Raw genomic sequence first — 22,859 nt, 5'->3', positions numbered from 1 at the left:
AAGAAAGGGAGAAGTTTCATGAATAAACTGTGTCATTTATTTGAGAATGGTTTTCTTCTGAGGAAAACGGCAAGTTTCCTGGATGGATAAGTAAACTATCAAGGTGCAACAGAAGCACTTGTTACAGAGATTATGAGAATGAGAACTAATTAGGTTACAGAGGTCATGATGGGGGGGGGGGGGGGGGGGGGGGGGGGAGATATTATACCAAAAAAACGCTCCTCCAGAAAAAAAAAGGAGTGATAAATTAACATTCCACCATAATATTTACAAAACAAATACGATTACTTTAAAAATGATCTTTAAAAAAGAAAGAAATAAAGAAAAAGACATCCGTCTTGATGGTATTTACAACTTTATACACTCTACTCTGAAAGGCCAGAAGCTCCCGCTGAAACAAAGAAAAGAACAAACAGGTTACTTTCAAAGCAATTCAGAGAACATTTAAAGCAATACTGAGCTCCACTGCCTACAGCGAACTGAAAACCATCCTCTTACCTATAAACGATTCAACAACGTATTCTGGATGTCTTCAAACACTTGGTTGTAGATCTCGTCTTTGGTTTTCAAGCCATCAAGATACTCTGGTGAACGAAATCGAGCGCAACTGATTTAGACATTTTGAATGGAGATAGATACGCTAGCATTCTAGAATGCGTCAAAGTTCTATCCAAATGAAACATTGTAACAGAACGAACGGACTTCTACCCACCGATAGGCAAACAACAGCTCTCCATCTCTTTCCTGTGTTTTAGGTACATGGGCCAGACATGTCCGTCAAAGAGACCGGGAGGGTCGGGGACAGTGTACTGTCTGGTACTGTAACGGAACATCGTTCAAGTTAACGACAGATTGTTTGCTCTCAATTTCTGAGCGTTTGGAACATTTCACGAACGTTCTAGAACACGCATGAATGTGAACTCACCTTCTCCTGTGTTTGCATTCCTCATAAGGAATAGTGATGTAATAGCACTTGTTGAGCAGATCGACTAGCGGCCTATGGGAGACAGAGAGAGCGAGAGAAAGGGGTGGAGAGAGAGGTCACAATCTATATGTCAAATCTCGTCCTGACCCGGTTATAAAACGCTTCTGAGCGCTTGTTAAGTAATCCTATAGAGATAGAGCTCTTCAGAAGCACACTGTGTTCACTGCGTTAGTCTTGGACCCCACATCACGTGACCACCCCTGCAGCCCCACACCCACCTTATCTCGACCCCACAGAGCTGCGTTACTCTAAGTCTCTGTTCACATAGGCTACAGAGACTGGGTTCAGCCGAACCCCAAACCCACGTGACCTTCCAAGACCAGAAGTGTCCCGTATGTTTCGACAGTTCTCAGAACCTAATCAGAACTGTTCCACTTTGTGGTTATTAGGTAACTGTTCCGTAACTCGAATACCCCCCCCCTCCCACCCCTTGTGAAAGGACCCCCTGAGAGGAAGAAGGTGGCAGGGTTACCATGGCGATATGGCCCCTCAGAGTCATAACAACACATTGGGTCTGAAGTTCCTTTTCCTAAAAGCAGCCGCAGTAGCAGAACTACTTGTAACCACTACATTCACCAGAACCAATTTTAGGATTTGAATCAGCAATTTCCTCAGATCTTAGCCAGTATTGATAACCAGCAATGTAATTTTCCCTCTCATCCACAATTAATATTTATAAGTAAATCAATAAATAAATCACAACTGGGATACTGAAAGATGCTTTTGGTGCTCACCTGTAGTTGAAGAGGAGGAATCCTTCCACAATCAGGATGTGGATTTGGTTTTCGGGATCTTCCTCTTTCGTGACGGCAGGCACTCCGACGCCGTGAGAGCGGGCGAATTTCACTGGATTCTCCATCCAGCCTCTCACTGTGTTCAGCATGGCTTCCATGTCCAGGGCTGTAATCACTACAGAGAGCCACACAAATCAACAAGGGAAGAAACTGCTTTAAAAAAATAACTCATTGCCTAAATTCTAAGGAACTGACTTAGCTTTACTCATAAAGAATATGAGGTAGAAAGGTGTATGGGGGGGGGGGGCAAATTTGAGTCTGTTTTGATGTTTAAGTCATTTAAACATATATGTCTGACAGAGACTTGAGTCTAAGTTTGTGGTGATCTCCTACTAGTCAGACTACATTCTTACCATCCCACTGCTTAAAGCCGTCCTCCCCGACTTCTATTTGGTCTGGCGGCTGAAATTACAGTGACCCGTAAAACAATGCAACAGTCTCAGGATGATCAGACACCCAGCAGAACTGACCACATCCTGAAAACGCCGCAGCCAAAAGCAACGCAGGCAGACGCACGCAAATAAACACGAGGAAGTAGCGCTCATCAACTGCATCAAGACGAAAAAAGGAACTGCAGCTCGAGACTATAAATAGTAATAATAATAATTATAAATAAGTACCATTGGAAAACTAAGCCACTTACGGCCGTTAGTCAAATGAGCATAAACGAAATTTGTTTGTTGCGATGAACAAAATCAGGATATTTAGTTGGATGGATGATTAGCAGTGTGGGTTAAGAGACACGTTAAAATGCAAACGTTAAAATGCAAACAAGCGCGACCAGGTGACAGTTAAAGCGAAGCATCGCTGTCCGATGTTGTATCAATCTAAAGTGCATTATTCCTTTAAAATCCAGTTTCAGAAAATTAGTGTCATAGTTTTTGCTACTTACCTTGAAAAAATCGTCTTGGTGTACCACACAGCAGTTAGGCAAAGCTTTGATAAGCCTGTTGGTCAAAGTGGTTTTACCACCGTTTGTCACGCTACAGAAAACAGAGAAAACAAACATATAATTTCATATAAATATTTATACACACATAAGACAGTTCCATTAATCTGAGCAATAGCTGTCGCAACAATCAAATCGACAAACTGCAAGTCCCAGACCACATTTCTGAGAAATTACAACAGAAATGGCGGGATCTGCTCATCCAGCTAAATTATAGCAGCGAAAGCTAGTCACCCTCATTTACCTTAACTAGCACAGCGAACTCGCGCTAATATCTTTGCTAGTTGGTCACCTTAAGTACTTGACATCATAAAAGTTTTGTTTCCAGTCTTGTGTCGATTTCATTATCTGTCATTACTCTATATACGCTATATGTTCAAAAAGGAAGTCGCTTATATAGTAAACAAAATAAATCGTTTTGGGCAACTCCAACAAGACAGGACGTAGGTTTACAAACAAAGTCCTATGCGCCATGTGTTAGGGCTGTCACACTGCTTAGATACTTATTCTTTGACGTTGAACAACACGATTAAAATGAAATAAACACATTCTTCATCAAGTCACGGTTTCTCCAAAGGTGTACCCCGGTAACGAGCTCGGTAAACAGTTTTAAACGGTAAGTTTTTAAGCAGTGATCTCACTAAATCTGTATTTCACCGCGCTATTTTGAATCTCCCGCTCAAACTTAAAACCCACACGTGAGCGACTTGCTTTCACTCAGTGCGCAGAGTGGGAGAGCGTATTTTCTCAATACTCTCAAGTAAAATAAAGAGAAACTAATTCAAAGTCGTTTAGTGAAGTTATTATTAATTTACCAAAACAGTGAGAACAGTTTGGCGCGCTGACTTGACTGTCATTTGAATGAGGTGACAGCAGAGCTGAGTTCTTTTGTTAAATTACTATTTACCATTATAAACAATTACGGGTAATTCTCTATATTTTTTTTTTTAATGATAAATTTAGGTGACAAATAAGACTCTACTACAGAAGTAAATAATGACATAGAACCACTCTGAAGCACTTACCCGCCGATTCCTATAATGAATTTCATTTCTGTCGTTCTGGGTTACTGAGAGTAAAGTTTCTCAGACACGTGATAATATTTAAAAGAAGAAAAAAAAGGAGTTCTTGTCCCAAACAGCAAAATTCAGCGAATAATCCGACCACTTGAAATAAAACTTGTGACTACTACAGAGCTTTAGAAACCCAAGACAACCCCGGCTATATAAACCATGTCTAATACGTCACAGGGTGTCCGCCTCCTCTATTCAGTCATACGTACTCACTTGCGTGTGATCTCCAGCCAATTATGTTCTGTTCAAGGCACCCTACGTTTTCGTCCCTAAATGCTTTGTCGCCGAGGGTTGCCTCTGGTTCCTCTAACTTCTTAAAACAATTACTTAACACTAAAAAAGAATGCCCATCATAAGCTTTATTGTCTGGTTGTCTTGATGATTGTACAACTAATTGTCTGTTGAGTCCTGGATCATCTCTAAGTCAAACGTTTACGATGACTTAGAAAAAAACTTTTACCCCCACCCTCCCCTTTTTTTCCGGTTTTCCCATTTTCTACTTTGTGTGTTTATTGTCCATAGGTGACGTATTTGTCTTGTGCTGTGTCTATTCTGGGCTTATAGGGCCGTGGCATTTAGTATGTGGTGATAATACTCGCCAGCTGCCAAGAGAAGTGTGTTAATTGAACATGTGAAAGGTTTACATGACGCTCCGCCATGCTATAGGGCACAAACACGCGTTTCACGTCCAGAATTAGCAGTCATATGTTTGGGACAAGGGCAGTTTCCACGTTTACCCCGTGACCCGGTTTTGGTGCTGCACGCTCCACACAGTAGCTATGTGTGCCGTGCGTGGGGTGTCCCTGTCAAGGGAAGGTAAACTTGGCTGATAAAAATTAAATGCGTTTCATTGCACATCACCGTTGAATGTATATGTCCCTGTGTGTTCGGGGTGAAAAAAAAACACAGCGGAGTCAACACAGCACTAAACATTCTACATGGCACCAACAGAATAGATTCGATCAGAACACAACCGCCTGCACGTTCAGATCCAACCTCCTGTACTGGTGTTATGTAAAAATGGACCGCACAAGAGCATACTACACCTGAGCTGAACTGAATCGGCTTCGTTTCAGAGGAACGCTGTGAAAACTTAAAGTGCAGGTGTCCATCAGTGAATGCCCCGCATATTTTTATACTCACTAAGTAAAGACCGTGATTGTGGCGGTCAGTTGATGGCAACGGGGGATACGCTCAAGCACAGAAATATTCTTTAGGAAACTGTCAGGTTTAACATGAATGTGATGAAAGAGATAAAGACTCTTTAAAAAAAAGATGAATGCCCAGCAGTGTAACATCCTGCGAATGATGTAATTTCCCGGAGAGATTCAGTAAACAGAAGCTCTGTCCGCTCAGGTCAAAGCTTATGGTCAATGACTGTAAACGTCAAGTCATCCACTGTGGGTCAGGCGACATTTCATATATAACCTGTTTGTCTTTCCAATATTGGCAGGGGATGTTTAATCCCCTGTGACGGACGAATCAGCCCCGTCGTTGGTTGGTAATAAGGCTGAAATTTATGATATGTCGTTGTGTTATCTCACACTTGGCTCCAGTCTGTCCATCCGTCTCAGGCCAAGTGCAGTCCTGGCAGGACAAGAGAGGGTCAAACTTTATATAGAGAGAAGATGTGTGTGTGTGTCTGTGTGTCTGTGTCTGCGTCTGTGTCTGAAAAAGAGAGAGAGAGTGTGTGTATGTGTGTGTGTAAGATAGCCCACACTGTTATAAACACCACTGATGTAACAGTCAGCCATACTTATTTTCAAAGGTACCCTGGTCATTTCAGGGTGTTAACACAGATATGTGGACACTGTGCTATGGAGGGACAATAGTTTCCTGCGACCTTTGGCAATACCTGATTGGATCAGGGGAGTAATTCTTTTTTTTTTTTTTTAAACTTTTAAAATTTAAACACTAAATACAATCTTAATGCTATAAAGCTAAATTTTATAGTATTGTAATTTCACCTTAAGCAGCAAACACTAAATTCCTTGTCTAAATGAAGTGGAAATATTCAACAAAACCTTGTGTTAAGCACTAAGGATCCTAACAGGGTTTCTCTGTGGGATTTGGAAGTTGAGTCAGAGCTGTGTGTTGAGTATATCGCAGACAGAGGTCAGGTGAGTTTGGAGTCAAAGCTGTAGTTTCATTAGCTGAGGCTGTATCACCACCAGGCTTCCATGACGACCTGCACAGCCTCGACTAAACCAGTTATAAGCTTTTCTCATTCAGCTTAGGCCTTGGGGGTTTAATAAAAGGAGCATTTCTTTTAGGTGTGTGGCACTGGATAAGAACTGTAGCGTGTAATGCAAACACATTTACTCATCTGTCTTTCCGTGCGCTGACGGTGTAACCGCATCACGGTTATGAATGTTCAAATATCTCCCTCTGACAAACGTCTGCGTTCCACACAGACTGTCAATATGTCAGAACAGAATGATGAAAATGTCTAGATGCCAAGATTATGAGAGTAGCTCCAATGGATGGACTGATCTTTGTTGTTGTTTCGGGCCATTTTTGGGGGGCCTCTAAAGAATCATGTTGCAAAAAACATCACAATCTAAATTTATTAACTTGTTATGTTCTCAACGTATTGTGAAGAACTTTTTAAAAGGAAACTTAGAAGAATTTGTTTGTTTGAGAAAAAAAAAAAATTTCATCATCATAATGTCAACATGTAAACAGAGGCAACAGAAAGAACGCAGTGTTGTACACAGACATTTAATTTCAACAAATCCAGCGTAAGGCAACATATAAAGAATGCTGTCGAACACGTCAACATCGAAACCACATTGTCTGTGAAGTTACTGACTGGCTATTTCTGGCACTTTGGGAGAAAAAGAAAAAAAAACAAAAAACGAAAAACAGAACCAAACGTCTAATTTTTAAATGCTTATCGTTTTTGTTGCAATGCTAACTGGAATAAAACATTCAAAACGACGGGGAGAGAAAGAGCGACCAGTTACAACTAAAGGCTTAGACTGGAAGAACAGTATAAAGAAACAGCCTCATGGAATAAAGGTACATTCTACATGGACACAAGGTCACAGAGACACAGACAGATCGGCAGATGTTACTGTTTCAGACACGTCGCATGCATTGCCTCTAAGATGTTTCTCACCACACACACGGGCGTCTGTACCTCACTGGTAAGAGATATGATGTTCTGTAGGACAGGTTCACAACAAATTTGCAAGAGTTGACTTCTTTTTTTTTCCAGTGTTGCAGAGAGTACATTTCATAGCTGTAATTGTGCACTGGCACAATTCGCTGCAAGAGGGCGCTGTTTGCCTGTGCTCTCGTAAGAGCATTGACTTTTTTTTCCTGTGGCTTAATTGTTGTTGTTTTTTTTTGTTTTTGTTTTTTTTTTTCTTGTAACTACATTGTCTGAGTTTCACTGTTCTAACTCAGAGTTTAGTTAACCCTGACAAATTTGCTGCAACCCAGTCAGAGGCAGGAGAAGCAGAGGACAGTCAGTAGAATGATGATGTAAAACCACTGGAGCTAGACAGAGGGGCTGATGGGAGATGGGATGAATGAGTCAACATTCTGCTACTTAATTAGAAGAGATGTCTGTCTGTGTAGGGTGGTATCTGGTGGTCATTTTCAAAAATGCCTCTTGTGCCTTTGTTTCTCTCTCTCTCTCTCTCTCTCTCTCTCTCTCTCTCTCACTCTCTCTCTCTCACTCTCTCTCTCTCTCTCACTGCTGTCCTTGCTCTTCGTTTGTTGCTGTAGGCCTGTGGGTTGTGGAGAAAACAGAATAACAGTTTGTTGCTGTCCCCTGTAATGTGAAAGTGTTAAATAAAACCAGTGAAGCTCTGTTGTCATGGTGACTGTTCTCTGACTGTGTGATGTCATTGTGGCTGTTCTCTGACTGTGTGATGTCATTGTCATGTTTCTCTGACTGTGTGATGTCATTGTCATGTTTCTCTGACTGTGTGATGTCATTGTGGCTGTTCTCTGACTGTGTGATTTCATTTTGGCTGTTCTCTGACTGTGTGATGTCATTGTGGCTGTTCTCTTACTGTGTGACGTCATTGTCACTGTTCTCTGACTGTGTGATGTCATTATGGCTGTTCTCTGACTGTGTGATGTCACTGTGGCTGTTCTCTGACTGTGTGATGTCATTTTGGCTGTTCTCTGACTGTGCAATGTCATTGTCACTGTTCTCTGACTGTGTGATGTCATTGTGATCTACCTCTCTGGATTGGCTGAATCTTGCTGCTGTTGTTGCTGCTGCAATTTCTGTTGTTCAATTTCCTCCTGTTCCATTCTGCAGGGAGAAAAAGAGATCAGCTAAAAGGCCTGGCTCTAACATGCAATCAATCTCATGAATGCTCAGCATCATAGCGGCCTTTACAGATTGCCATAGTAATTTTTTTTGTGTTTCCAAACAAATTAGATGTAGTTTATTAAAGTTTAGTGAGGGTGAGACATGGTATATTATGTTTTAAAAACCAAAAGCATAAAATTTTTGACTTCTTATTTAGAGAGAATTTGAGATTTGTCACCTTTCTTTACGTGCTTTGATCCTTTCTTCTTCAAACCTGGGGAGAAAAATCACAATCCAATCTTTTAAGAAAACATCTTAGATCAAACACATTAAAAAACACACAGTTTGACTTGACAATGTATCAGGTGTGAGTTTCAATGGATGGATGAGCTTAAAGCTTGAATATCTCTCCATGGTGGAGTAGATGACTCACTGTAGGACACATTCTGGGATGTGTATGTGCTCCATTGGGACAAGCTGCTCCAGTTCCTCCAGGCTGTGGACGTACCGGATTTTATTCATAAACTTCACACTGTAGGATGACAAAAGATGTCAAAACCGTGGGTCACGTTCAGACAAATTTACAAAGCGCCCTCAGTGAAAAACAAAGTGTGTGCAAGGAGGTGTGTGTGTGTGTTGTGACTTTTGTGCTCTAACGTAACTCTTTGTCTACAACTGGTGTATTTATACAACTGGTGTGTATATATGACATATTTTTGCTAGGCTGAAATCACATAAAAACTGATCGATGAATTAAATGTGACGTAACGAATCACTTTATGCTAGACCGCTGTGAAAAAAGCTGAATGGGGAACTGTCTCCAGATAGAATGATGGTAACGGAGAATGGCCGTGAGAGGTTGCCTTGGTGACAAAATCCATTTCACAAACGTTTTGGTGAGAAAGTAACCATGATGATATTACGCCCCCTCAAAAAAAAAAAAAAAAGTTTTGGAGGTGATCTTTATCATCTAACAAAAGTTCTGAAGATGTTACCATGGCAGCAATACCTAGCTGATACATGACGTCTAGACGTAACCGTGGCAACCGCAGGTGTGGGTTCGGTTACCATGGCGATAAAGCTTACCTGATGAATGGTCTCGAGACAGCCAAAACGGTGCGGATGAACCAGGAAGGGTGAGCGATAATCAGAGACTTGAGATTCTTCCTCAGCCTTCAGGAATAAAAAAAAAAAAATTAATTTTTATTATATATAAAATGATTATTTCTAGTATGCAGTGCAATTTTTTTTTCTAAAGAAATTTACATATGAAATATCTCAGCCATATGTAAAAAAAAAAAACATTTCAATGAAAACTGAAGACATTCTTATACATCATTGTGGCTTAAGTTTTATTATTTCAGAATAACTACATATATAATAATTCTATTCAATGCCAAGTCAATTGAATGTGTGACATTAGCAATACACTGCGCTGATCCACTTGTCTGTCTTTAAATAAACAGGCAGTTTAGATGGTACGTGTGTCTAACGCACAGATACTCGCAGACCTACTACGCCACAGTGATAAGAATGTACCATGTCATGTACCATAGTACAAAGTTACATTACACACTGCTACACAGCATTATCATCCATTTTCGGAGTCTGTACCTTCTGTCAATCATCTGATAGCATTTCTTCAGCCAGCCAATCCCTGGCATCTTGCTGCGCGGTGTTCCTCCGTTCATATAGATAATTAAATAATCCTCAGCTACCAGCATCTCTAAACTGCTCACCACGTACCTGACGGTGGACGGAGGGATTTCGGAAGAAAGGAGGAGTACATTACAGAGAGACAGACACAGAGGACAAGGGATTTCCCTCTCCTTTCAGACAGACAAGAACTCTGGACTCATATACGTATTGGTGTAATAGATACATATAAATGTACATCTGTGTGTCTGCTCAGTGGACTGTTGTTAGACTGTATGGATGTAGTGCATATAATTACACATCTGTAATAACTCTTTTGACTACCAAAAAAGACAAAACAATAGTTTGTGCTTAATTTTAACAATTAAAAACCGCTCTGAACTAGAGCTTGTGAGCATTTGCAAAGAGTTAAAACTCAACACTTTTAAATTTGCTTTGTTGAATGTAGTCACTGTACTGTACTGGTCTGGGCTGTGGTCTCACTCCCTTTTAATTACTTTCTGATGAGCTCAGAAAGAGAGACTTACAGGAAGAGGTTCTCCATGATGTAGTGGTAGTCTGGGCAGCTGCTGTCGGGCAGGTAGCACGCTGAGAACACAATGATGGCATTCAGGCCGTCGCCATAGTAACCTTCGGGGGGGGGGGAAATGGTGGAGTTACCCGCCTGAGATGTACAGCAAAGCTTCACTGAGTTTTCATATTTTCAGCTTATTCCAACTTTGGTCTCATAACATCCCAGCTGATTTCAGTTGTGAATACTAATTGTCAGTGTCTATCTATCTATCTATCTATCTATCTGTCTATCTATCTATCTATCTATCTATCTATCTATCTATCTATCTATCTATCTATCTATCTATCTATCTATCTATCTATTTATCTATCTATCTATCTATCTATCTATCTGTCTATCTATCTATCTATCTATCTATGCAGTTGTTTTTGGGTAAGAAGATGAAATGTGTTGTGAGGAAAGGGTGAATATGTCTTTTAACAAGCACGACCGCGTGTGTTTTCGCTGACTCTTTAACAGGCTAACCTCCGTGAGAGATGACGCGGACATACGGCCGAATGACCTGCATGTCTATGCGGTGTTCTTGTTCGCCGATGATCACGGTCCTCCATAACCGCCCGTTCCCGCCCACGCCGTCGACAGCGTCGCACACCTGGTCGGCCCCGTCACCCGGGCCAGCCTTCGCCGATGCAACCGGTGTGTCATCTATACAAAGACATATTAGCGCATTCTGTGAAGGAAAATCCAATGAAAATCCACCTTTTTTCAGACACATTAGGATTGGACAAGTTTGGTCTGGTGGTGACAGAAGGACACTCTCTAAGTGTGTGACTTCACATTAATTGTGAATTATTAACTGCGTAACTGTGAGCTCTGTTCTGCCAGTGCTTATGTGCCAGAGAAATAATCAATCCTAATCCTAATCTCAATCCTAAACTGATTTTAAATGTGCTGACCACTGGCCACACTACAGGAGTTATGCTTGTTTCTGGGGATAGTCTCTTTTTTGGACCCCTGAATTCTTTTGGGGTCAGCTTTAACTGAATGGAATTGCACCATTTAAAACTACAGTGTGCTGTATCTTCATAATACATGTTGTTGTTCCCGAACCCTCTCTCTAGATTCTTCCAGTACAGCAGCAGAGTGTAAATTCTATGGATTACAGAAAATTCATCAATTTTGAAAAAAAAAAATTTCATAAAGCTCTCAGGGGTGCTGAGAGATCAATGACGAATCCATGGTTAATTTTAGGGAATAGGGTGTTGGGATCACAGCGATTCCATTTTCAAAGCCAGGAGGAACCTCACCCTCCCACTCCAGGTCGTTGCCGTTGGAGATGAACTCGAGCGAATCCGTGTCGTCCGGCGTCTCGATGTCGTCGACGTTAATGTCCAAGTCGTCGGGGGTGTCCAGGAGGTCATCCGACAGCAGCGACCCCTCACTCTGATCCAGGGACAAGTTCATGTCCGGGGCCACCAAGGTCCGTCTCTTACGGTGGGCGGAGCATCCCCCAGACCCACCCACATGCAGAGAGTTTGGGGGAGCTGGTCCATAGGGGAGAGAGGTAATTCAGTGGTCCTGCTTGTTACACCCAGTTTAGTTTAATTTACAATCATACTACCTAGAATAAACATTGTATCCAAGCGTTGAATGTGTCTTGTTTTGTTTTTTTTTTTTGCATGAAAAGCACTACAATTTGCAAACTTTATGCTCATAGAAACCAGAACTTGTTGTAGTGCAGCTACTACTGTCATGCACTTTTGCTGAGCTGCACTCAAGTTGTGAAACATGATCAAAACCAGTAGGCGATTTGTTATTTTCTAACAGGGGTGATGGCCCAGTGGTCCCTGACACTACTCTATAGAGTATATAGGGGGATGGCAGGTTAACAAGGGGGATGCATTTTGCTCATTTTGCTAACAAGGGGGGGATGGCATCCCCCCTCACCCCCCTACAAATCCCCTACCGACCATAACCACTAATGCTATTCAGTCACCATGATAACGAAACACCAAGCTGAGGAGCAGTGGGAGGGGTTTGGCCAGATCCACCACCGACACATTGCACCCCCCCCCCCCCACCCCCCGCCCCCCAAGCCAGTGGCTCGCTCTCAAATGCCAGTTATGTTGAAGATATGTTCCCACATGCGAATTAAAGAATTGGCCGCCCTCCCTAATTAACTGGCTAATCTCATTAGCAGTGGGCATGAGATAATGAGGTAAACGGATGAAGAAGAAAAGGCTGTAAGAACTCATTTTGGTTCCATTTGCCCCTCTGGGAGGATTAAAATTAAATTAAATTAAAAAAAGATGTAAAAACTGTTCTGAGAGCTCACTAGCGACTCTGTTAGCGTGGCTACGTGCTGAGTCGGCTAGCTCAGTTCTGTTTTTGTTTTTAATCTGCCAATAGGAGTTTAGCAGGTGATTTTGGACTATACTCACATGTCCTTCCCTCTGTGAGGCCACATGCTGGCTCCATGCTGCCCTCCTCTGGTAGTGGCCTAAAACACAGCACAGATTTGTGTAAGACAATTCAAAATGAAATCTGAAGTCTCCAAAACCCTATATTATAATCACAGCCCTTATTTTAATCAAGAAGGGGAAAATATTCACAAAGAGTAGTGATTATCTGTAAGATAACATTTTTTTTGTGGGTTGTATCCCAGCCAACACACACACACACACACACACAAGGAGAGACAGCTACTAAGCTACTATTGCAGTCTTTATCAGTCAATCAGACAGCTCCAAATTAATTATACCACAGGATGAAACAAAGAGAGCTGTGTGTGTGTGTGTGTGTGCGTGTGTGTGTGTGTGTGTGTGTGAGTGTGTGTGTGCGTGTGTGCGTGTGTGTGTGTGTGTGTGTGTGAGTGTGTGTGTGTGTGAGTGTGTGTGTGTGTGTGTGTGTGAGTGTGTGTGTGTGTGTGTGTGTGTGTGTGTGTGTGAGAGAGAGATGGGGGTTGACTCTGGTGTGAGGACTAGCAGCTGCTTTTGTGCTACTTAACTTGCAACGGCTGTCATCTCCCCTGCCTCCCACACAATAAACCACCAGGGGTAAAACGAAAAGAGAGAGAGAGAGAGAGAGAGAGAGGGAGAGAGAGAGAGAGAGGGAGAGGGAGAGAGAGAGAGGGAGAGAGAGAGAGAGAGAGAGAGGGGAGAGAGAGAGAGAGAGAGAGGGAGAGAGAGAGAGAGAGAGAGAGAAAGAGAAAGAGAGAGAAAGAGAGAGAGAGAGAGAGAGAGAGAGAGAGAGAGGGAGAGAGAGAGGGGACAGGCATAACGACTGCTTTTGACACGTTTTCACAACTAAACAAAGCGTGCGAGGCAGTCGCCGGTCACAACGCCCTGTTCCTCTAAGTCTCTGTTCTGCACAAGCCGCGTTTTTCACTCCCCCACCGCTGACTATTTCAGTCATTAGCTGAACCCACAGGGGGGTGGGGGGGGGCTTTGTATTCTAAGCAATATACGACTGCTTCATGAAAACAAAGGCACTGACACCACCGCTCTACACACAATAAACTCATCAATCTTACACCGCTGTGTAACAGCACAGAACAAACACAGAAAACACACTCTCGCTGTCGACAGGTGAAATACGCATCTTCCAGTGGGTGAAAGAAAAGGCCAGAAAAGGCCAAACATTTCCTCACACATACAAGGCTAATAAGGAAAGCTGCCATTGACTTACCCTGCTACAAATGAGAAATGAATGAACTGAAGAGAAGTCTCCTGGTGTTTGTTAAATTCTGCGATATATATACACATATATATGTATATATATATGTATATGTCAGTGTTTGGTTAGCGGATGGCTCATGGTTTCCCTGGACACAGACTGTTTTGGTACTTCGCCATAGAGATTCTTGCCTAGTGATGCTACTGATGCCTCTCTTCTCTAAGTCTGACCTGCGTCCATTTTCCTGCTGATGCTGCCGTGTTGTTGGCTGGTGTCTGCGTCACATGACCTGATTCGTTTCCATTTAAGGGGAGAGAGGGAGAGAGAGAGAGGGAGAGAGAGAGGGAGAGAGAGAGAGAGGGAGAGAGAGAGAGAGAGAGAGCCGCACCTGCTCCTCTGCTCCCCGGCTCCCGAAAGCTGCACAGCCTCAACGGCATATCTGGGATCGGTTTTCCCAATACACGGTCCTAAATTTAACCAGAGTAATCTAATCTAATCTAATCTAAACTAGTGAATAGCTCTAATCTAATCAGGAGAAATGTGCCATTTGAGCATTTAGATGTACGGCTGGGGATAAGGTGTCGGCACCCTCCTTTTAAAGCCTTCCTTAAATGAAGAGAAAATGCAGTAATGTTCAGCGTTGGGTCAGATTACTTTGAAATGTGGCCAGTCACTGAATACAAATTACATTTTGTAATTAGTAACGTAATCCTTTGGATTACAATTAAATTTTAATCTAATCTGAATACCTTTGGATTACTTTTGGATTGCTTCGAAATCAAACATTGAAAATGTTGCACCTTATACTGCAAAAATGGACGCAGCCACAATAATATGAGTTCCACAAATATGCTTTTTTTTCTCTTTAAACATCTCAAAACATTTTCAATGCAAATAAAATGCATTTTGCATATTCAGTATTTACAGTTGGTCAAATTAAATTCCTCTTACAAAAACAGTACTGGCACAAACTACAGGTGTGCTGTGTGTATTCTGTAACATGTGGGATGCTGGGTTTTTTTTTGTGTGTGTACGTTTTTGTTGCTGCTGTTTTCAATTAAAGGCGAACGTGGAGGACTTTGCTCTTGTTAACGCAAGAGGAGCACTTACTCAAAATGTTCATCATCCATTTTCAGTGAAAATAAAAGGGGATTAAAAACTCCACTACCCATACATCATCATCAAAAAATACAAATACAAATATTAGTTAAGTCACTGTTAACAAAACTGGCAACCTGGCAACCCGTGAGGCGTGACTTACTTTGACATACAGTAGAACATACTCAGCGTTTATCTAACCTGGCAACCCGAGAGGTGTGACTTACTTTGACATACAGTAGAACATTACTCAGCGTTTATCAAATGACCCTTACACAAACACGCTGGCAGAAACATCTACAGGTTTACTGTATTGTTTCTTTTCTTTTTTAAGTTTTTGGTGCTGATGTTTTTCAATCAAAGGCCACAGGGAGGAGTTTGTTATCGTAACGCAAGAGAAGCACTTACTCAAAATGTTCATTTTCATTTTAAAACTGCCATATTAAACATTAAATACGCAACCAAAAATGTAATCAAGTAATCCTTGACAATGTAACTATAATCTACTTGCACATTTTTTTCAAATGTAATCTGGGCTGGTTATAGTTACTTATTTTTTATAATCTGATTACGTAATTCCGATTACATGTAATCCATTGCTACCCAACCCTGGTAATATTTCATCGATAAATTCCTATAAATCGATCCACACGAAAGACTCGTTCCTTCTGCAGCATGTCTGAGTGTTAAAAAACATATTTCTACACGTTCTCCAACGGTACAGCGTTTTACTACCATTTAGTTACAAACTGTCACTTTCCACATTCACGTTCACTATGTGTGTAGTTACCAATTTAGCGGTACACATAGAATGAGATCACGCCTTTGTAAAACATACCTATCTGCAAAAATGATGCTGTAGTTACCTGTAAACATGCAGTGGTTAAATGAATTATAACCTGGGTCTGTAATTTTCTCTCTGAATTACAGTAATTACTTGACAAAGCTTTCAAACCAGCCAACAGGTGGTGCTGTTGTGGTGTGAATCATTTATGTGGTTTAGACGTACTTCTTCACAATAACCATGAAAACAAACTGATTTGAATTCTCGGGGTGCGTTCAAGATGATCAAAACATTACACAGAAATGAGGTGAGAAGAAGATTATGACCATGTGCATTAGACTATCACAAATATAAGACCTCTAACATTTACAGTAACAGAGGCACTAAAGAAAAAACGATCAAAGTGCATTTTTAATCTATTATGGTATAATTCATAGCTACTCTGTGTTTGAGGCAAATGTTTGAGGTGAATAGAAATGTTGTGAATCTTGAATGCACCCCAGATTGGAGAGCGTCAGTGAGGCACACCTGGGGAAGTCTTCATCCTGCCACTCATCCCTCACCTCCATATTATCCAATCGCAGATCTTCGTCTGCGGAGCCCATCCTATGGCAGGATGGGGCGGGTCCTGGGGGAGAGAGAGAGAGAGAGAGACATCTTCAGTATGATGAGCAGCACTCCACAGAACTGAAACAGCCCTCTGTGCCAAGATATGCAAACAGTATCACTTACAATACCAATGCAGCAAGTTTCATCTAGTGACTTTCCTAAGAGGTTTCTCACTTACATCTGAGGTGTCTCAGAAATAATCCTGAAATGTGTTTCATACAGCAAAAACTATCAGGTTATGAGTGCTCTAAATTAATGTTCATTACATTACATGCTAACATTACATTTCTTACAACGATACGGTTGTTTTTATAACTGTCCTTCGTTCATGGATCGGAGAAAATAGAGTTTACTGACTTGATCCTCTCTCCCTCAAAACTAACCCTAAGCAAGTGGTACCCAAACAGTGTGACAGAGAGAGAGTGACAGAGAGAGAGAGAAAGAGAGAGAGAGAGATTTTTTTCATCCGTTCAGCAGAAGGCAAAGCTTTGATATGTTTGCAAGTGGATGGAAGTTAATTGCCTGATGAAACCATTACAGACTGATGGGACACGTATAAAAATATTTCATAAGACTTGAGATTTAGGTCACGGGACTATCCCATGAGTGCCATGTGAGAGGTGCATGTGTCACGCGTGCCCACCGAGCGACACGCTTAGCTCAAAGTCAGGTGGGAGAGCGTGAAGGAGCAGTGGGAAATGCCAAAGAGCCAGGGAAATCATTTTAATCCCCCTCCCCCCCTTCCCCGTGCCCCCCCACCAAAAATACTTTTCTAATCCCCCTCTTCTCTGCAGCCACCTTTTGATGTGTTCAGAGAGATCAATTCCATAAGCCCGATTTAAAGAGGAAGAGTTCATCTTTTAGGTTTAATCTGGGTTCTGCTTCAGAACATTTATACACACTGTGATTGACTTAAATGGAGATTTACTCAAACAGGACGGGACAGAAGCCTTTGTGTTTCTGCCACAGGCTGATGGAGAGCAGTTGGGAGTCTTAGAATCTGATAATCCACTGATGACGAATTTTTGGCAAGTAGTGTACCCAGAAAATGGTCAGCTTTAGAGAAAAAAAAAACATATGTACATACATAACTGATACAAGTAAATGCGTGAAAATTCTACAAGACCTGTTCCAAACACACGGGCCAATACAGGTTTACAGGGTTGTCGTACACATTAGAGTCAATCACATTCTCCAGTCACCGGTGACTTAAATAACCTCTGGATAAACAAATTAAATTTAGACTTCTCTTCTTCTTCTTTTATTCTGTGTATTATGCAAATCCTAATCGCATTCATACGATCTTTGTATATATACACGCAGGGTCTATGTTTTTTTCCTTTGCTTCTCCACAGAAAAAGGATATACACACGTTTGAATGGGCTAAATGAAAACAGAACCTATGTAAAATGAAGATGGAAGGTTATACTGTAAACAAGAACTGTGCAAGAACAACTCGGTTCTGGACCACCAGGTCAAAACCCAGTTAACGGTTCACTTGAAGGTAAGAAACACAGGCTCTACTCACATGCGGACAACCCGATTCCTTTGGCACGTTCCGATTACCAGTCCTTAATTTGCGCTGGTTTCTCCTTATTTAGTCAACTTGGCAACAGAAATATTGTTGGCGTGTTAAACCAACGGCACAGCATTGGTGAAGAACGTTAGTGCGTGTCCGAGTTTGTGTGTGTGTGCAGCTCCAGGATCAGGCAGCGGCCCCGCAGGTGCGCGCAGACAAAGGGTAGCTTTGTTCCTTAGGTCTTTTCAGAGATGCTCCAAGTTTGGACAGATGTGCGGAGATTCTCTAAGGCCAAAATCACGATGCGTCAGAATCACAGCACAGTTCACTCACAAAAAACATCTTTAAGATTCAGACCTAAAGAGACCCCAACTCTCTTCCAACCCTTTTCTCTTTAAAATTCATAAGACGTATCCCCTATTGGCAGTTCAGTTGCGAACAATCAGACCTTTTTGAGTCTTACACTTAGCCTTTTCACTTTATAGCTGCACGAAGCTAATCAGAGAAAAAACCCAAAACAAAATATGAAAATAAACGCACATCAAATCGTCCCTCTCTAATTTGACTGCCCTTGCAGATCTTTGGGTCGCTGCTGTCTCTAGGCAACGACCACATCCCCATCACTCTCGTGCTCACAGTACAAATGCCCGCCCCTACACTACCAAAAATCACGCCTCGACTCGTGGCCTCCAACCACGCCCACTCATCAATGATAAACTCACAAGCGGTATCAAAGCATGGGTATCAAACCATGATTTTTGTAGTGATTCAGTAAAAACAAAATTAACGCATCTGCCGCATAGTCGGTCACTTTTTCTTGAAATTTCATACCCTGACGTAGAATCTGCACACATTCTTCAGAATAGTCTACTTACAGACTTTATGCTCGATAACTAAGCTGTGTTAAGTTCTGTCATATATGTTATATCTGAAATAACTGAAGAATGGTGAATATAAATTATCTATGCTTGTCTGAATGGACTAAACGTTCAAATGAATTTATTTCTTTTTATGTAACAAATTGAAGGTCTATTTGCAGAGTTTCGGCGCTGGCAGGGTTAACAGGACACAAAGACGCGTCCTTGCTGTGATTGGCTGGCTAACAGACATGTGATTACAGGGGGGCTCTGGCCGTGCTGAAGTTGCCAAAATGGCTGCAAGTAATTATTATGGATTTACGCATGGCCCCGGCCCACAGTACAGGTAATTGCCAGAGCTAAAAACGACGTGCATGCTGGTCTGACGTCTGTACTTGTTGCGTTGCTTGTAGACAGTTTATTACACTGTCGTTTAAGTCTAATTAAGGCTACTGTGTGAGTGCAGCCGGCTAAGCTAACAGAACTTGCTGTGCCGCTAGGATAGTAGTTAGCCAGGTTACTTAGCTTCCTTCACTAGTCATATCCTCAGCCCTGTCCTCAACAAAGTGACCAGACAATTTATGTTGACGTTTTACAATTTTGCATGAAAGGACCATGTTGAAGGGGAACACATGACGCGTTCTGCTAAGCGAGTTTTTCTGACACACTTGACTGTCAAATTAGCCAGTTAGCTGAACATGGAGCAGGCAAAACGTTATCTCAAATAACATTTCAGTTAATGAGTGAAAACGATTCATTCAAACTTTTAAACTAGTATATGCCACGCAGTATGGTTTACTGTTTTTGTATTCTGATCCACATTTTTTTGTAAACGTTTTCGTCCTCGTCTTATTGCTCAAAGAACGTAAAGATACAGTCTGTGTGTGTTCAGCACTTTTATTACTGTCACGTTCATCCCTAAAATGTTGGTTTATCCGCAGCTCCTGTCAAAATCTTTAGAAACGGGGATGAAATCTTCGCCAAAGAATGCGTCTGCTGTCACGTTTGTTGAAACTGTTCTAGGAAAGATGTGTAACTTACATGTCATATTTTAAGTTCCTGCCCTATGTAATCCCCTAGATAATTTCAGGTTTCCCATGTAAGAACGTGCTTTATTAGTTTTCATTATGGAGAAGATTGTAGAAGATTTACGGTTACTTTGAGATTTTGGTACATGTCATAGCCTCAGTTTCACTGTCTTTTGCCCTGTAGCGATTTGCCTTCTGATTTCAGTGCTGGTGCTAAAGGACTGCTCCCTTTAGTTTTTTTTGTCTTTGGGGTGTCATTTGTCAGACGCATTCCACCGACTGGCATAGCTGAATGCCCACATACACTCCAGCAATTTCCAGCTGTGTGGACGCCAGTTGTTAGAAAGGTGAAACTTAGCTGTCGGGAGTTGCTGTAATGTATTAAAACCTCCTACCATAAAATGGCTCTGAGGCAGGACCCCGACCGTCCAAAAAATAAAATACTGGGGATGCTTTCGTTTCAGAATTATTACGGTTGCAGGACAAAGTACCGTTAAAGCATGTTCAGACAACAGGGCCTTAAAGGCGCAATTTGCATCATAGTTTGATGACATAATTATTAGATAAAATACAGATTATTATGTCTTTCTATGCCATTTACCAACTTTAATTACTATGTAATTATATAGTTAATTACTAAATAACCAGTTGCTAACTTCATTGCTGTCACAAAGTAATTAATTACTCAGTGAATGACTGTGACTAACATGTTAACAGCCAGAGGTGAATGGGTTTCCCATTTTAATTTTTCTCGTTTTCTTCCGACCTCAGCCAGTGTCACCTTCGACTTGCTTACTGGGGGCTCAGAGGCCCAGTACCCTGTTAGGCGGCATGGTGACACCGTCCAGTGCAGAAAAAAACCATCAACAAATAAAGCTCAGTTGCACTGAGTTGAACTAATTTTAAATTGAATTGGTCCTAATTCATCATGAAATGAAACAATGCAGAAAATTAAACAGTTTATGGTAACCTGAGCTCACGTATGAGGGCCTTATACTGTTTCCATATGTCAGTATTCTTTTGCTTGAACAGCATGTCTCTTGTTATTCTGTTCCATCAGTGCCCCGCCCCCCACTGCATATTCACATCCAACTTCAGCCAGTTATACAGTGCAGCCTGCGGGGGGCGTGGCCCATGCAGTGACTGCCTCCTATGCACCTCCCACTGCACAAGCAGCCAGGCCAGTAGCTTCAGCACCTTACCCTGTCTATCAGACGCACCCCACCCCTGATTACGCCTACCGACAGCAAGAGCCCGCCCCCCAGCCCAGCAGCACCCCCCAGACGTACCAAGTGTTCACAGAGACGGTCAGTACCGTGGGGTTTCTGAAATATCAAAATGGAAATGGGTATTTTCTTTGGGCCTTAGCCTACACTTTCTGTTTAGTCTTTGTCTGATTGAGAGTTGTATCTGAATTATATTGTCATTACAGATATAAGAGGCCAATATAACGGATTGACAAGCGTGTCATTATGCAATTTGTTATTACGTGTAATTTAGGAGGAAAGCGTGACTGTATATTCATATATATATATGTATTCATTTGCAGTTGTTGTGTCAGTATACAGATCAGAGGAGTTTACTATGAATTGCATAATAAGTAGCTTTTCTTAGAGTAGTGTGAAGATGGATAAGATGCCATGCATTGACCTGGCGGAATATATAGATGGAGTACAGAAAGCCCAAATTAAATACAGTGTTATGGTGTAACTTCCATTTCCACCTCTCAGTAAAATAAACAAACAGACAAACAAAAAAAACCCCACTTTGCATGTAATTTGGTGTAATCTGTCTGATGGTTTAATCTGTTTGTTGAGATTTTTTCTTTTTGTGAAATTGATGTCACAGGAGAATTACAGTTATGGCCGTCCAGTGTCGGTGAGCACTTATGAAAATAAACAGTACTACCAGACGAGCATCGCGCCTGCACAGCGCGCCCCGTCTGAGGCCTACTTCCAAACAGGTATACACCGCTAGTACTTACAAATGTATGTCATATGGAAAACTCTTCTGTCACTCTGAGAACTGTTACATCATTTAGAATACTCCGGTGTCATTTGGAGAACTCCACTATCATTTGGACTAGTGCCGTGTCATTTGGAGCACTCCGATGTCATTCGGAATGCTTTTACATCACATGGAGGAATCCTGTCAAGCATTTAAGCATTATGTCCTGCATTCAAATGTTAAGTGTGAAAGATAAATGACATTTCTTAAACACCTCAGCGTTTAGAAGAGATGAAGACATAGTCGCTTAACCTGACATTAGCAGTGTTACAGTGCTAGGTAGAGGTAGATTAAAACGTTTTAGAGCACTCTGACCAGGCTCATGTTTGTTTGTTTGTTGTTTTGTTTGTTCTTGCAGGTTTGAAAAGTGGCTATAGTCCAGTCAGCACTGTGTACAGTCAGCCTCCGCCACAGAGGCAGCTAACGACGTTAAAACCACTCACTCCTGCCAGCTCAGTCTCCAACACCTACAACATCTACCAACCTGTTTCAACCAGCGTTCAGCAGCCGCAAACTCCCATATCCACCTACACGCCCAGCTCCTCTTACACGTCCACTGCTCCCACCTCCTACTCAGGTGAGCGTTGGCTGTTACTCCGCGCGGTTCTCCCCTTCTGCGTTCAGTCTGTGTCAGAGATTTGCCTGACTCGGACGGATCGTTGCGAAACCGTTAAAGGTCTTTTTAAGATTACGGAAAAGACTCTGGTTTCGCTGATCATTTCTATACCGTAGCTGTAGCTACGTTACTGTACTGTAAAACATCTGAAAAGTTACTGCCACTCTACTCAGCATTTGGGAGGATGGTCTCAGACGACCCGTTCACCCAAACCTGACTTTAGCCAAACACCTGTTCAGCTCCAGGGTTTCTGAGCAAGTAGTCCTGGTGTTTTTCTCCACTTTCCCTTTGGTCTCTTGTGTTAGTCACTCTGTCACACAATGGCTCTCTTTCATAGCCGCTGTAAAAAGTGATGAGTAATTAATTAGTGAGTAATACACATGGTATAAATGAAGGTTACTGACTGTGTCCTGTTTGGGTCT

At 41.8% G+C, this 22,859-nt stretch overlaps 3 protein-coding genes across 3 annotated transcripts in view; 1 reads left to right on the top strand and 2 right to left on the bottom strand.

The window, feature by feature from the left end:
* Positions 1 to 286: 286 nt before the first annotated feature.
* mibp (muscle-specific beta 1 integrin binding protein) lies at positions 287 to 3,891 on the bottom strand. Its single transcript, XM_030783970.1, has 8 exons — positions 3,754 to 3,891; positions 2,672 to 2,762; positions 2,133 to 2,181; positions 1,720 to 1,894; positions 926 to 997; positions 713 to 819; positions 499 to 584; positions 287 to 391 (listed from the first exon to the last, which is right to left on the bottom strand). Exons 1-7 carry the CDS (start codon positions 3,777 to 3,779, stop codon positions 499 to 501), a joined length of 606 nt encoding a protein of 201 aa, XP_030639830.1. The 5' UTR covers positions 3,780 to 3,891; the 3' UTR covers positions 287 to 391.
* A 4,104-nt stretch (positions 3,892 to 7,995) lies between these two features.
* On the bottom strand, positions 7,996 to 16,406 carry atcaya (ATCAY kinesin light chain interacting caytaxin a). The gene is made up of 10 exons (XM_030784224.1): positions 16,330 to 16,406; positions 12,686 to 12,744; positions 11,552 to 11,788; positions 10,770 to 10,949; positions 10,258 to 10,360; positions 9,689 to 9,820; positions 9,161 to 9,247; positions 8,508 to 8,606; positions 8,313 to 8,348; positions 7,996 to 8,074 (listed from the first exon to the last, which is right to left on the bottom strand). Exons 1-10 carry the CDS (start codon positions 16,404 to 16,406, stop codon positions 7,996 to 7,998), a joined length of 1,089 nt encoding a protein of 362 aa, XP_030640084.1.
* A 2,673-nt stretch (positions 16,407 to 19,079) lies between these two features.
* Positions 19,080 to 22,859, top strand: part of zfr2 (zinc finger RNA binding protein 2) — an 18,254-nt gene continuing 14,474 nt past the window's right edge. The window contains exons 1-4 of the mRNA XM_030784541.1: positions 19,080 to 19,132; positions 20,875 to 21,121; positions 21,663 to 21,777; positions 22,180 to 22,398. Coding sequence (XP_030640401.1) covers positions 19,080 to 19,132; positions 20,875 to 21,121; positions 21,663 to 21,777; positions 22,180 to 22,398 — 634 coding nt within the window. The remainder of the gene's footprint in view (positions 19,133 to 20,874; positions 21,122 to 21,662; positions 21,778 to 22,179; positions 22,399 to 22,859) is intronic.

This window comes from Chanos chanos, chromosome 9, assembly GCF_902362185.1.
Source record: "Chanos chanos chromosome 9, fChaCha1.1, whole genome shotgun sequence".
Classification (NCBI taxonomy): Eukaryota; Metazoa; Chordata; class Actinopteri; order Gonorynchiformes; family Chanidae; genus Chanos; species Chanos chanos.
Note: the sequence above shows the minus strand (reverse complement) of the source record. Positions and strands in the feature narration are given on the sequence as shown.